The sequence below is a fragment of the Galeopterus variegatus genome, unplaced genomic scaffold, assembly GCF_000696425.1.
Source record: "Galeopterus variegatus unplaced genomic scaffold, G_variegatus-3.0.2 Scaffold4613, whole genome shotgun sequence".
NCBI classification, from domain to species: Eukaryota; Metazoa; Chordata; class Mammalia; order Dermoptera; family Cynocephalidae; genus Galeopterus; species Galeopterus variegatus.
In genome coordinates this window covers 157,522-171,458 of record NW_007730724.1, presented here as the reverse complement: position 1 = coordinate 171,458, position 13,937 = coordinate 157,522, and the positions used below count along the sequence as shown (strand labels likewise).

At 47.4% G+C, this 13,937-nt stretch overlaps 1 protein-coding gene across 3 annotated transcripts; it reads left to right on the top strand.

Moving 5' to 3' along the window:
* The first annotated feature begins 287 nt into the window (after window positions 1-287).
* Window positions 288-13,902, top strand: DHODH (dihydroorotate dehydrogenase (quinone)). Of its 3 annotated transcripts, none has more exons than XM_008587983.1 (9): window positions 288-335; window positions 2,606-2,818; window positions 5,061-5,260; window positions 8,149-8,231; window positions 10,654-10,841; window positions 11,871-11,975; window positions 12,654-12,807; window positions 12,976-13,135; window positions 13,634-13,902. In XM_008587983.1, exons 1-9 carry the CDS (start codon window positions 315-317, stop codon window positions 13,686-13,688), a joined length of 1,179 nt encoding a protein of 392 aa, XP_008586205.1. In that variant the 5' UTR covers window positions 288-314; the 3' UTR covers window positions 13,689-13,902. The 3 variants fall into 3 exon arrangements, with proteins under 3 accessions (XP_008586205.1, XP_008586204.1, XP_008586206.1); XM_008587982.1 differs by having other exon boundaries at window positions 11,871-11,984; XM_008587984.1 differs by lacking the exon at window positions 288-335 and adding an exon at window positions 1,111-1,158 and having other exon boundaries at window positions 11,871-11,984.
* Window positions 13,903-13,937: the final 35 nt, after the last annotated feature.

The window sequence follows — 13,937 nt, the reverse complement described above, 5'->3', positions numbered from 1 at the left end:
ACCCATTATTGATGTATTACAGCTAGTTCCCTTTCTTGGTACCAAAAGTGAACATAAATGCAAACAAATGCCAGCCCCCCAGCCCAGCCAAGCGACACTTCCGCCAGGCAGCGGGCAGGGCGTGGCCGCCGCGGGTGCGCACGCGCGCCAATCAGAACCTCAGGCGGAGCGTCGTCCTGCCCCGCCGCGGAGGCGCCCGCTCCGCCCTCCTGCCCGGCGATTGGTGGATTGGCGGCTCCAGAGGCGGAGATGGGCGAGCCCGCCTCCTTCTCCTCCAATGGGAGCGAGACGGGCGGCCCAGCCGCGGAAGGAGCATGGCGTGGAGACAGCTGAAAGTGAGTCTAGCAAGTGAGGCTTGCGGCCGCCAGCAGGAGTCCGGGCGGGGTCTGGGGCGAGGCGAGGACGGAGGACGAGCTCGGGCGAGGTGTGGACGGGAGGCGGCTCCGAGAGCACGGGCCCTTTGAGGCGTCGTGAGCCTCCTGGGCCACCCGCAGCTGCTGGCGCGTGCGCGTGTACTTGGTCACCGAGGCGCGTAGCCTCGTGTGCAGGATCGAGCGCGGAATGAAGCTGGAACAAGGCAGGGTCCCTTTAGGTAGCTCTGTTAGGGCGGGGCCCTATGGGTGACAGGTTCTTAGTTGTATCCCCAGGGCCTGGTACGTAGTACGAGGGTACTTCAAAAAGTTCTGGAAAGATAGAATTAAAAGATAATGCCATTCTTTCCATGAATTTCTAAAAGTGCCTTGATAGGTGCTCAAATATTTGTTGGTTGACATGAGAGGCTTTTTTGCAGTCTCCTGGAGGAGACTCTAAGGGACACAATGAATGCTTGTTGTTTATTACATTAACAGCTTGGGGGGATCCTTAAAGATTAATCAGATCCTGTCACTTCCTTGTTTAGGGAACAAAACCCGAGTCTTTATTCTGGCCAAGACCCTGCCTATTTCTTCTGCCTCGTTTTAAGCCATGTTTTCCCTCACTCAGTTTCAAACAAACTTTCTCCCCACCTTCCCGCCCCATTCCTTGGGTGCTTCTTGTTTCTTTTCTGCCACTGAGAGAACTTTGACACTTTTCCCTCCCCCAACTGCCTCCTAGTTAATTCCTATATATCCTTTGAATATCAGCTTGAAGTCACTTCCTCAAGGAAGCCTCTGAGATTAGGTGGGTCCTTCCCTTACTCTATTTTTTCTCATAGCAATCGTCACGTCTACATATTTGCATGATCATTGATTTCTGTCTGTCTCTTCATGAGATTGCACCCTCCGTAGCTCAGGGGCTAGGTGTGTTTTGCCCACCTTTGAGTGCTCAGTATTTGAAGAGTGATTGAATTAATGAATGAATGAGTGACTCAGCATCTGGCAGTAGTAATTAGAGAAAAGCATTGTGAACCACTTTTGAGCTAGGATAGTTGTTCCTGACCCAGTAAGACCTGAGGCACCTTTTAAAATATTTTGCAACCCCCTTTATGATCCTGAAATGGAATATATGTATAATATAATTTTTCTGTGTGTAACTTTAAAGTCAACAAATGTCCTACCTGGAATATAAAGGAGGAATTGAAAGTAATTTATAATAAAATGACACGTATTTCAATATGTCATTGTTGGGACATGACTCACCCAGACACATGAGGTAGTCAGAGTGTGTAGGCCTCTGCTTAGAAATGTGAGTGCCACAGGTGTTTTGTACTGTCAGAAATGCCAAGCAAAGCACTGTGCCATTCCTGATGAGATTTTCTGAAATGGTGAACAATTCTTGGTAATGTTTTGTGCAAAACAGTACAGTTGTCCCTCAGCCTATGAGGTAACTGTATTCCTGGAGAAGTCATTTTATATGAAAACTGTGTGGGAGACAGTTGTGTTTATGTGGTGAAATATAGTTTGGCTCTTGGCTCAGATAATATGGAATTACTTTTTTTTTTGTCTTTTTTCATGTCCGGCAACGGATCGCAACCCTCAGTGTCGCTCCCGTACTGGACCGGGACCGGCAACGGGATCGCAACCCTCAATGTTGCGCCCACACCTCGCTCAGCCAGTGAGCGGGAACCTGTCTGTATGTGGGATCCGAACCCTCGGCAGGAGCGCCGCCGTGCTTCCCAAGCGGCGCACTGTAGCAGTGCGCCACCGGGCCGGCCAATATGGAATTACTTTTTATCCTCATGAATGTCAGTAGGACATTCAAAAGTTGTAAAGGACGTGAGACCATTCATGTATCACATAGTCACAAGCAAAGAAGGATGTCTGACTTTACTGATTTCCTGCCCACCAAGTCTATAAGCATTGCCCCATCACTGTAACCAGTAAAAATGCCCACCATGTGTCCCCTAGGTGGCAGTACTGCCCCTGTTGAAAACCTCTGGCTTGGGGCCATCAGGAAAGTCTTCAGGGCCAGATGAGTGTGTGTAAGCCAAAGTGTAGCTATGGCCTCTGACTGCAGAGACCAGGTGTGAGCGAGACTACAAATGAGGGAGACCAGTGTCAGCAAAAGGCTGGGGGCATTGCTTCATGTGACATGTGGTTGCGTCCTCTGTGCATGGGTGTGAAGGGCTCAGAGAGGGTGCTGCGGCCTGGCCTGGTGGGGGTCCTCCCAATGTGCTCTTTTTTTCCAGAAGCGGGCCCAGGATGCTGTGGTCATCTTGGGGGGTGGAGGACTTCTCTTTGCTTCCTATCTGATGGCCACAGGGGATGAGCATTTCTATGCTGAATACTTGATGCCAGCTCTGCAGGGGCTGCTGGACCCGGAGTCAGCCCACAGACTGGCTGTTCGCTTCACCTCCCTGGGGCTCCTTCCTCGAGCCACATTTCAAGACTCCGACATGCTGGTAGGTGCTTTTGGAACACCCTGTGTGTTAGATACAAGGGCGAAGGTCAGAGTCTCCTAGTACTTCTCATCTAGGACCGATCCTTTAGAAAACTAGAGCTCTAAGTTAGCAGTGAGAATCTGGAGTTCAATCTAAGCAACAGTTATATATAATTTATATATAATTGCATAATAATCATAATGATGATTATTATATATATCTTACATGGGACTTACTGTGTTAGGCAATGTTCTCATTTAATCCTCACAACTGCTTTATGAGGTAGATCCTATGTCAGCCCCATTTACAGATCAGGAAACTGAGGTACAGAGTAGTTAAATGACTTGCCCAAAGTCACACAGCTAGGAAGCTGTGACCCAGGATTTAAACCCATGAAGTCTAGCCCTGGCATCCATCTCTTCAACCACTCTCCTGCCTTGCTGAGGTCTCGAGTAGCCCAGTCTTCCCCTCTGCTAAACAGGGAAGTGTGCCAGAGTCATTAAACCTCTGCTGCGATTAGGTGTTAAGGAAGGCGTGCAGACACCCGTCCCAGCCTCATTCAGCAGTGCACTCAACACAGGGCCCCACCACATGCCATTACTGTGCTGTGCTCTGGGGTTCTACAGTGAACAAAACAGAAGGATCTGTGTCCTCTTAGAATCTATATCCTGTAGAATCTATAACCTTGCTTAAGTCTTGGCAGTTTCCTTTTGAGAGACTTCTTACCAAACGGGGGACATCAGAATGATTTGAATGTGGAAACACAAGAAGTGCTCAGAATTCTTGAGGGGAAGAGTCACTATTATAAATTAAAAGGGTCCTTCTCTACAGTTTTCCTTTTTACCTTAGAAACCTTTTCACTTTCTCATCGTACAATTTTGAGTAGACGTGTCACTTTTTCTTACACTAAAAGGCACTGTAGGGTCAGAAAGAGCATTCCCTTCTTTAAGTTTTCTTCACCCAAACTACTAGTTTGACATCCCTGGTACCAGTGTACAATGGGAGCGAGTAAAGAGTGGGGCACAGAGAAGGAGTGAGTTTGGAAGCAAGTAAGGTTATGCCGGGGTGGCACACAGCTATGTCCGTGTAAGCACAGCCAGCAGAGAGCAGACGTGGCCATTGAGCTGTTGCCCTAAACACCGCTGCATGAGTCCACATTGCAGCAGCTCATTTAGAATGCAGTCCTGACTCCCTATCTGATAGCCAGGACTCTTGATACTCTCACCCCAGCTTAACTTTCTAGTTTTAGCTCTTACCATTCCCCTAAATCCTCAGTTTTTAATCATGGCTATGTGTTAGAATCCACTGGGGACGCTTTTGGAATATTAAGATGCTCTGGCCTTGTGCCAGACCAGTATAGCCATGGTCACTGAGAGTGCAGCCTGACAGCTCCCAGGGGATTCTGTTGTGCAGCTAGGAAGGCCCGCTTCCTGCCTGACATGAGATGTGGTGCGCACGTTTTCACCTTCACTTGCAGTTGTGCGCCCTTCGGGAGCATCTTCCTTTCCTCCTGCGTCCAGGTTCTGGTGCTCCCCACCCTTGGAGACCCTTGCATGTCCTCTCAGAGGTTGCTGGAGCCCAGCGGTGAGTTCTGCCCAGCTGAGCACTTTCCTCCCTCTATCTCCCCACAGGCGTCTGGGGACATTGCTGGGGCTGCTTATCAGCCTGGCTGAAGAGGGACACAGCTGGGGCTGATTTTTATTAAGCTGAAGGGTTTTGCTGCCCAACACTCCCTGGTTTCCAAGTAGCACTGTTTAGGGCCTGACACAGATGAGCCCCTCCTTCCCACTAAGAATAGTAGATAAGGAGGTGTAAATCTTATGCCTGGCAGGTTGGCTCAGTTGGTTAGAGCATGGTTTTTTAACATCAAGGTCAAAGAGTTCGGATGCCCGTACTGGCCAGCCACTAAAAAAAGAAAAAGGCACCAATCTTAACTGTAATTGGAAAAGACAGTGCCCATCTCCTGTTCAACCCATGGCAGAAACACTATTTTTTTCTCCCCAGCCCGAAGATAAGCCTCATGGTTTTCAATCTCTAGCAGGCATCAGAATCACCTAGAGAGCACTGTTAAAATTAGATTCCCTCAGAGCTCCTTCTTTCCCCTCCAACCCCCCAAGATGGATTCTGTAATCTTGGGGATAGGCCTGCAATCCAATGTTTAACGAGCTGCCCAGGGAATTCTGATGTAGGCGTGCCAGGGACCACACTTTGAGAAACACCAGCATAGCCTTGTGTACCTCTGACTTTGTCTTCCTCTTTCTAGGAAGTGAGAGTTCTGGGCCATAAATTCCGAAATCCAGTAGGAATTGCTGCAGGATTTGACAAACATGGGGAAGCTGTGGATGGCCTTTATAAGATGGGCTTTGGTTTTGTTGAGATAGGAAGTGTGACTCCAAAACCTCAGGAAGGAAACCCCAAACCCAGAGTCTTCCGCCTGCCCGAGGACCAAGCTGTCATTAACAGGTAGGGGAGTGGCCTGGAGTTAACAGGGGACACCTTCTTCCCAGCTGGGCTCTCAGGGGTGTAAGATCTGCCTCAGTTTTTTCTCTCATACAATGAGGACATTTTCTGTCGTTTGAAATGTTCAGGAACCCTGTTGAGCACCTACTGTGTGCCAGGCTTACATCCTCACACCAACCTTGGGAAGCAGGTTTTAGTACTTCAGTTTAACACGTGTACGCACTGAGGCTCAGAGAGCTAAATAACTCAGCCACAGTCACAGAGATAATAAGTGCGAGAGCTTGAGTACGGCTCGGCTCACCGGATGTCATTTTGTGCTTTTTCCACACTGTTCCTCCAGTGCCTTTGCTCAGGGCTGTGCAATGCAAGCCCCATATGCAACTTAAAATATTCCAGTGACCACATTAAAACAGTAAAAAGAAGTAGGTAAAATTAATTTTAATAATATGTTTTGTTTAATTATTATTTATAATTATGACTTAATTATAAATACTTGATGTATTCTAAATATCATCATTTTAACATATAGTCTATAAAAACTTATTAATAAGCCATTTACCTTCTTTTACTTGTACCAAGTCTTCAAAAGCAGGCGTGCATTTCACTTCCAGCACCAATCTTTTCGGAACAGCCACATTTCAAGTGCTCAGTAGCTCTTGTATGGACAAGCCACAGGTCCTAGCAGCTCCTGTATTGGACAGTGCAGCACTAGCCTTTAATACACAGGAGAATTTAGTATTCAACGTAGACAGTTGCTTTGGACAGTTCCTACTTTTTGTTAATAGAGTTTTGAAGAGCCTCCTCGGAGAGATTTTGATAGGCATCTTTGGGGATATTAATGGCCTTCTGGGAGACTGACCTATAGGAAGTTTATTTGGCTGCACTTCCTGCTTTATTGTGCTTGTTTCAGGGAAATATTCTAGCATTAAAGATCAAGTTATTGATTTTTTTGCTTCATTGCAGGCTGAGATCAATATCTTCAGAATTGGCCAGGCAAAATACATTTGTTTATGATTTGGCTACCACAGATAACTGTGGAGGGTGGTTGTAGGGAAAATATAGGAAAGCGGTCAGGGCTCCCCCAGATGTTCAGAATCTTGCTGAGCATTTGATGTAAATATGCACATGTGCACAGGTGTTCCTTGGCTATTGACTAAGGTGATTGCACAGGTGTACCCAGGTGTCCTGGGTTGTGGACTTAAGTGTAAAGGACAAGTGGCTCTGATCCACAGTGCCCCTTGCCCCCTGGGATGCTGGGGGGGGTCGGGCAGCCACAGGGAGGCCGCTACTGCTGCTGGAGGCTATTGCTGCAAACTGTTGCTGCTGCTGCTGCTGCTGCTGCTCCTGCTACTGCTGTTGCTGAGGACTGAGCTCGTGTCATCTGCCAACAGCTCCTGGGATCTTTCCCAATTACCTAGAGCATGGCCCTGTGTGTGAGGGGTCTGTGACCTAGTCTGTACAATGGGTTTGAAGGGTCTGTGGGCCCTAACCATTAGCCCAGACAATACAAATGGGAAACTTAATGTAACTAAAATAATGAAACATTTTGGCTTTAGTTATGAAATACCTAGCAATACAATTAGCGTAGCTATGGCCCCAACCTGACAGTGGTACTTGGCAGTCCCATGGGTGGATGGTGTGAGATAGGGGAGCCTGTGCTTGTGTGTGTGTTCAGCCTCCCTGCTCTGCATGGCGCATGGTGGGTGCTTAGTAATGCTTGCTGGATGAATGGATGAGTTTATTAAGTTAACAAATACATTTACCACTTGATCTATTAAGCTGCTTTTGGCTGCAAAGTAGCTTAAACAACAGGCAGGTATAGTGGGCATTTCCAGGGTTGGCAACAGGGCAACGTCAAGACTCTGGTACAACTTTTCTGGGCCTTCCATTCTTGTTTGTAAGGCAGCTTCCCCAGCTGTAAGCATTGTGTCCTCATGTTGATATCCAAGAGTAGAAAGGGGAAAAGAAAAGGGGGTGGGGAGTGTTGCCAGAAACTCCCAGAAGCCATCACCTGTGTCTCAGTGACCACAGCTGATCATATGTTCGTGTTTCCGTTGCCAGCAAGGGTAGGGAAGGAGTCATTAGTATTTTTACCCCGTATCAGGGAGGAAGGTTCCACTGGTAAGGAGGAAGGGTAAGGGGAATGGCCACTAGGTCAGCAACCCACAGTGGAGCTGGGGATACAGGGATGGAAGAGAGGTGAGGCCCCTGCCTGCCTGGACTGTCTAGTGCCAGGGTGATAGGGAAGTAAGACCTGTCACTTTCCCTCAGGAAGATTATAACCTTGTATGGGAACTTAAGCATATATGAGTATATGTACATCCCAAGCCAGGAGAGAGACAGGTACGGAGTGCTCTATGAATGTCAACAGGACAAGGAAGCTTTGTGGCTGGGAGCGTTATGCAAGGAGAGGGAGCATTTGATCTGGGCCTGGAGGAAGAGACGATTTTAATAGAAAGAATGGGGAAAAGGAGTGGCGGGATGGGTTTCAGGAGGGGCACTGGTGAAGCCCAGGCAGGAGGTGGAAATCGTAGGGTTCTTAGAGAATGGGAAGGGCTCAGCAGGGGGGGAATAGTGGCCAGGTGGGGAGGAGAGGAAGCAGGATCCGGGCAGGTCTGGGGCAGCTGCTGCCACTGAGTCTGGGCTGTTTCCAATGCTAGTTGGCTGAGCAGCTTGTTTGCGAATTTTAATCCTTTCCTTTGTATTTGATGGTGTTCTGGCCAGTTCTCTTGGAGTCCCAGGGGTCTTTAGACCTTGGAAGTCTATAAACTGGCTCTGATTATTTTTCTTTTCTGTTGTCATAAGTACATGGTGAAATGGCCACGGAGCTCTCTCTCCAAATTCTTTTCCTTGTAACCTTGTCCCCTCCCCTGTCTGCTTGTGTGCTCCAGATATGGATTTAACAGTCATGGACTCTCAGTGGTGGAACACAGGTTACGGGCCAGACAACAGAAGCAGACCAAGCTCACAGAAGGTAAAGTGGAGTTGCATTAGAGGGGCTTTCTTCATTTATTAGAAGGAAACATGTGAAAGAAACGTTGGGAACACTCCTAGTGAAGTAAACATGATGGAGCCATAGAAAAAAACCACTAAGGAACTCAGGGCTGTGCTCCTGAGGGAAGTTTTCTGGTTCTGCCACAGCCTCCAGGATTTTAAATGAGGTTCACAAGTTAGCAAAGACTCACTTTGTTTCTTCCTCACGGCGTAGCCCGTGTTACTTGTACATCATGACTAGGGCAGCCTAGAAGCCAGCAGAGTGCGGTAGCTCGTCTGTGATCAGATGGGCAGTTAAGGTGTGAGCAGGACTTGAGTGCCACTTCCTCTATTCGCTGTTGTTCACTGCATAGTGTATACTAATTATAGAAGAATTCATAAATACAGAGATGATAAAGAAGAAAAATTAAAGTTATTCATACTCCTTCCCACTCAGGATAACTAATATTAGCATTTGGGAAAATACTTGCATTTTTGAAGGCTGCCTTTGGAGATGCTGATGTTTATTCTCTGAGGTTCTCTGCTTTGCTGTCTCTCAGGATGCAGTTAGTGGTCTTAGCCCTGTTATCCTAACCATAATTCCCCAGGTGCCCTCTGGGATTGTGGGGGTCCACCACCCAGCAGAAAGAATTTTTCGCTTTAGGTCCCTCTGGAACTCCTTCCAGGAGGTCTTAGTCCCATTAGCTGTCCCTGTAGCACAATGAGAAACCATGGATATCATGTTAATTTCAGGAAGTGAGGTGGAAAAGGCCAAGGCATTTGGCAATCTCAGGTTTGGGAAGTAGGAGATGACCTTGTTTGGACACCCCTGGCTTTGGTAGAACCAGACTCTGCTATACTGCAGACCTTCCCTCTTAGGGGACTTTGAAGGTCATGATATGACTTTCGTAGTTTGTGATGCTCTCCTGCCTTCCTTTCCTTCTTGTGATTATCCACAGTGCTCCGTGGATTGGCTTTATCCCCCGTTCTCCATTGCCGTACCCCCTCACTTCCAGACTGGCCTGTAGCAGTGTCTGCCAGTAGCTAGGAGCCTCAAAGACAGCTGCTTGCTAACACCATGCCAAAGAACATGAGGTGACGAAAGCAGCAGTGCCCTTTGGGGATAGAGTAATTCAGCAATTTCTGTAGAACCCCCATATCTTGTCAGTTTGGGCAGATGGCTACTAATGAAAGACTCATTAGCTACATGCAAACAATATGTCTTTCAAGCCAGTTTACCTGTGTGGAAAAGAATTAAAGCTTACAAATGATCTTGGCTTTGATGGGTACTAGACTTGGAAGCTTGGAGACCTTTTATATAACTTTTTGTCTAATTGAATTCTAATCCCCTTCCTCACCCTCTCTCCCCACCCCAGGAAATTAGCTTCACAAATCTCATTTACTTTCAAGCTGATGATAAGAAGGTGTGATTTGGGGTGTGACATTTGGTTAGCAGTACTACTAGCTGTTGGTCTTTGACCCTCCCTGGCCTGACACATGATTTGTGAGCTGACTTGGTGTTCTAGGTCTTTTCTCAACCATCAGATGGAAAAAGAAGCCTGTACCATTGACTTACCATTGACCTTTGCAGATAAGACAGTACCTTGGAGAAGTCAAGTACAGACAACCTCTTTCTTCCACACATAGCATGTTTCTGAAAATATATTTTTCAGAGATTCAAAGTGCAAGTCAATTGACAGTCCCATGGATTTTTAAGTAAGGTAGCCATATTACTTACGTGCAAATTAAGACACTTTTGAGAGTGAAAGGGGACGCATTAATTATGCCTAGGCTGTGGGAGTAATCTGGGCTGTCCTGGGAGCATTGAGATGTACGTATGTCCCCTTAATTATAAGAGGGGTCCCTTTTCTCAGAGAACAAAATTACAAATTATAAAATAATTATGCCTCTATATTTTAGGTATGGGAATTGAAAATATATTCCAGTATTTTATACATACTCTTTAATTATGTTTTTTCTTCACTACTGTACATCCAGTCACTTGACCCAAGGCCAACAAGTGTCCCTTGAGAGTAAAGTCACCCCTCTGACATGCCTGTTGGTTTCTGTCCTCACTTTTGTTACATTTATGAGGTCTACCTTTGTATCACTAGCATTTACACAACTAATTTCTCCATTTTCCATAAAATTTTTTAAAATAAAAAGGACAAAATGCAGTGAAAGATCCTCGCAGTTGCTCAAACTTTGCTGTGCAAAATGGTGAGCTGTTGTTTGGTCAGCAGGCAGTGGCGCTGTGCAATTGTTCACCGCACATGTCAGCTGGTGCAGGAAAGTCCAGGTTTGGAGGTGGAAGACTGTCAGGGCTGTCCCTGGCTGTTTAGTCATGGATCCCATGGATGGCCTCAAAATATTGCACAGGAGATGGTGTGTAGGGACAAAACCTTGACCGGTGATATTTACAGGTGGGCTGCCACTGGGAATAAACCTGGGGAAGAATAAGACTTCAGTGGATGCTGCTGCCGACTACGCAGAGGGGGTTCGAGTCCTTGGCCCCTTGGCCGACTACTTGGTAGTGAACGTGTCCAGTCCCAACACAGCTGGGCTGCGGACCCTTCAGGGAAAGGCCGAGCTGCGCCGCCTGCTGACCAAGGTGGGTGATCGCATCTCTTCCCCGTGCTCCATTCCACCAGCCTGTCCTACCTGCTGCTATGCATTCTCCAGGGCGAAGCTTTGGCCTCACTATGGAGAAACTGTCCTTAACACCTGGACTGGTTAAGACCCCTCGCTGAACTTTCCTGAAGCACCCTCCGATCCCCCTATCCCCAACACTGGTTATAGGCGGTAGTAATTAATTGTTCAGTTATCTGTCCCTGCTGTTAAACCATAAGGTCCGTGAGAGCAGGGATCATGTCTCTCTCATTTCCCACTCTGTCTCTAGTACCCAGCATAGTGAATGAACAGAATGACTTCATCACACAGTACTTGTGACATATTTCCTTGTTATTTTTGAGGAAGAAAAGTCTAAAAAACCTTAAGATATTAGTTGATGCCAGTAGGGATCCTTTGGTTCAAACCAATTAAATCAGATCCATCTCGATGGGGTCCTTCACATAACTGAGGGCTAGGTTTCCTGAAAAAGAGAAAATGCTCATGCTTTCAGTTTTTTTAAAAAAATTTTTATTGAATCATAATTGATTATACATATTTTTGGGATTCAGTGTTGACATATATTGATCAAATCAATATTACTAGCATATATATTGTTACAAATCATACTTATTCTTTATGCCCCTTGTCCAATCTCTCCCTATCCCCCTCTCCCTCCCTATTCCGATAACCCTAGGTTTCTTCTCTCCTTCTGAAAGAGTAATGGTTACTCTGTTGATTTGTTGCCTAGATGGTCTGTCCAATGCTGAGAGGTGTGTTCAGGTCCCACAATATTATCGTAGAGCAGATGCTTCTTCTGTCACTCTGGAATGGGCTTTGTGGAGAGAGACATCCTCTTCTTTTCTTTGGTCTCTGCTGGTGACTCTTCTGTGTCACTGCACTCCAGTGGCTCGCGGACCTCCTGTTTTCATTTGATAGCTGTGTGAAAATGCAGAGACCTGCAGCTGCAGGTCATAGTTGCCCTGTTGGGCTGCAGTCTGGGGGTCCCCATCTCTGTCATGTGTCACCCTAGGTGCTGCAGGAGAGGGATGCCTTGAAGGGAGTGCATAAGCCAGCAGTGCTGGTTAAGATCGCGCCTGACCTTACGGCCCAGGACAAGGAGGATATCGCCAGTGTGGTGAGAGAGGTTCGATTCGGGGCCTGGGGGTGGGGTGCCTCTCCTTGTCTGTTGAGGCCATTTGGCCAGCTGGGATAGCCCGGAATGGCAGCCTTTGTGATTCTCTCTCTGTGATATTGAAGGCTGGTTTGGTGTCTGTCATGGTGTAATTCATCCTATAGTAAGAAGCAAGTGTTTGAATAAATGTTTGAATGAGTCTTTTTCTCATGCCTCTTCCTTCCTCTCTTTCCTCATCTTTATTCAGAGGGCTTTACGGCTTGTGCTTGCATCCCTGGCCCTTGTTGGCTGGAACAGAGTGGTCTCTGTCTCACCCACTCCAGCCTATCTGAACTGTAGGCCTCTATGGCATGGAGGAGAGTGGTGGAAGTACAGACCAAGCCCGGCACTCTTGGGTTTAAATCCTGGCCCCATCACTTACCAGCTCGGGGCCTTGGATAAGACACTGTGAAGTAGGTTGTTCTAAGGATTGAACCCTGTCCTAGCAGAATGTATGGCTGCTGTTGTCACATTGAAGCTCATTTTGATATTTGTTTAAGTATAGTGAGGGCTGGTGTAGCTCTTGCTTCCAGGACTGTAGGTGTAGGCACCTGGCCTGGCTGCTGCCTGAGACCCCAGAGAAGCTTCTCTGAGTCCTTCAGCACCATGACTTGAGGACTCTTTCTCTGTCTCACACTGCAGTTGGGCATCGATGGATTGATTGTCACGAACACCACAGTGAGTCGCCCTGCCACCCTCCAGGGTGCCCTGTACTCTGAAATGGGAGGGCTGAGCGGGAGGCCCCTCCGGGATTTGTCAACTCAAACCATTCGGGAGATGTATGCACTCACCCAAGGCAAGGATTCTGGTGTCTGTGTCTTCAGATTTGTGTGTGGCTTGGGTTCCGGGGTTGTGATTGGAATCACTGTTCCCAAATCTGCTCTGTTGGTGGGGGCTGAGGGCTGAAGCTGAACTGAGCTCCCGGTTCTCACACTTCATGGTGTCGCTGTGTGCCTCCCTGCAGGCAGAGTTCCCATAATTGGGGTTGGTGGTGTCAGCAGCGGGCAGGATGCGCTGGAGAAGATCCAGGCAGGGGCCTCCCTGGTGCAACTGTACACAGCCCTCACCTACCAGGGGCCGCCTGTGGTGGGCAGAGTCAAGCGGGAGCTGGAAGCCCTTTTGAAGTGAGTGGGACCGGGCCTTGTGTGGCTGGAAACAGAAATTAATCAGGAGAAGTTTAATTCAGAAGGACTCAAGTAAAAAAGACACCATTCATCTGTTCATTCTTCATTCAAAAAGGATTTGAGGAGTACACAAACAGTGTCAAAGGAATTCAGGATTAACTTCTAAGACAATGGTGTCTATAAGTCAGAGTTGTCCATTTATTTGAGGGAGGGAGGCATGGGGAATCCTGGAAATATTCCTATTAATTAAGTAACATTGGCTCAGTGTCAGGGAGCTGTCAGTACTTAAGTTGATTCCCTTCCTGCTCTGAAGACCTGGATAGAAATGTCTCTAGGTCCCTGGGTGAAGACAGTGTAGAGGGCAGGAGATGTGCCTAGGACAGGATGGTGCATGTGGGAGGGGAGACAGGCACATTTATGGGTGAATGTGTGCTTCCTCTAAGGGCAGGGCCTGTCCTTCACTGTTTGCTGAAGTTGCTTTGTTTTCTCTTTTTCCAGAGAGCAGGGTTTTAGCAGAGTCACAGATGCCATCGGAGCAGATCATTGGAGGTGAGGACATTGTTGGAAAGCCTGATCTGGAAGCTTCCCACAAACTCAAGCAAGCATTAGTGGCTGGATTGAGAGAGGACAGACTCTGTCTTGAGCCATGTCCCCCAAACTGTGGCTTGGCCAGACTATAAAAGCCAATCATGGCTGGTCAGTTAGCTTAGTTGGTCAGAGCACAGCCTTGCAAAACCACGGTCTCAGGTTTGGATCCCTGTACTGGCCAGCCACCAAAAAAAAAAAAAAAAAAAAACCAATT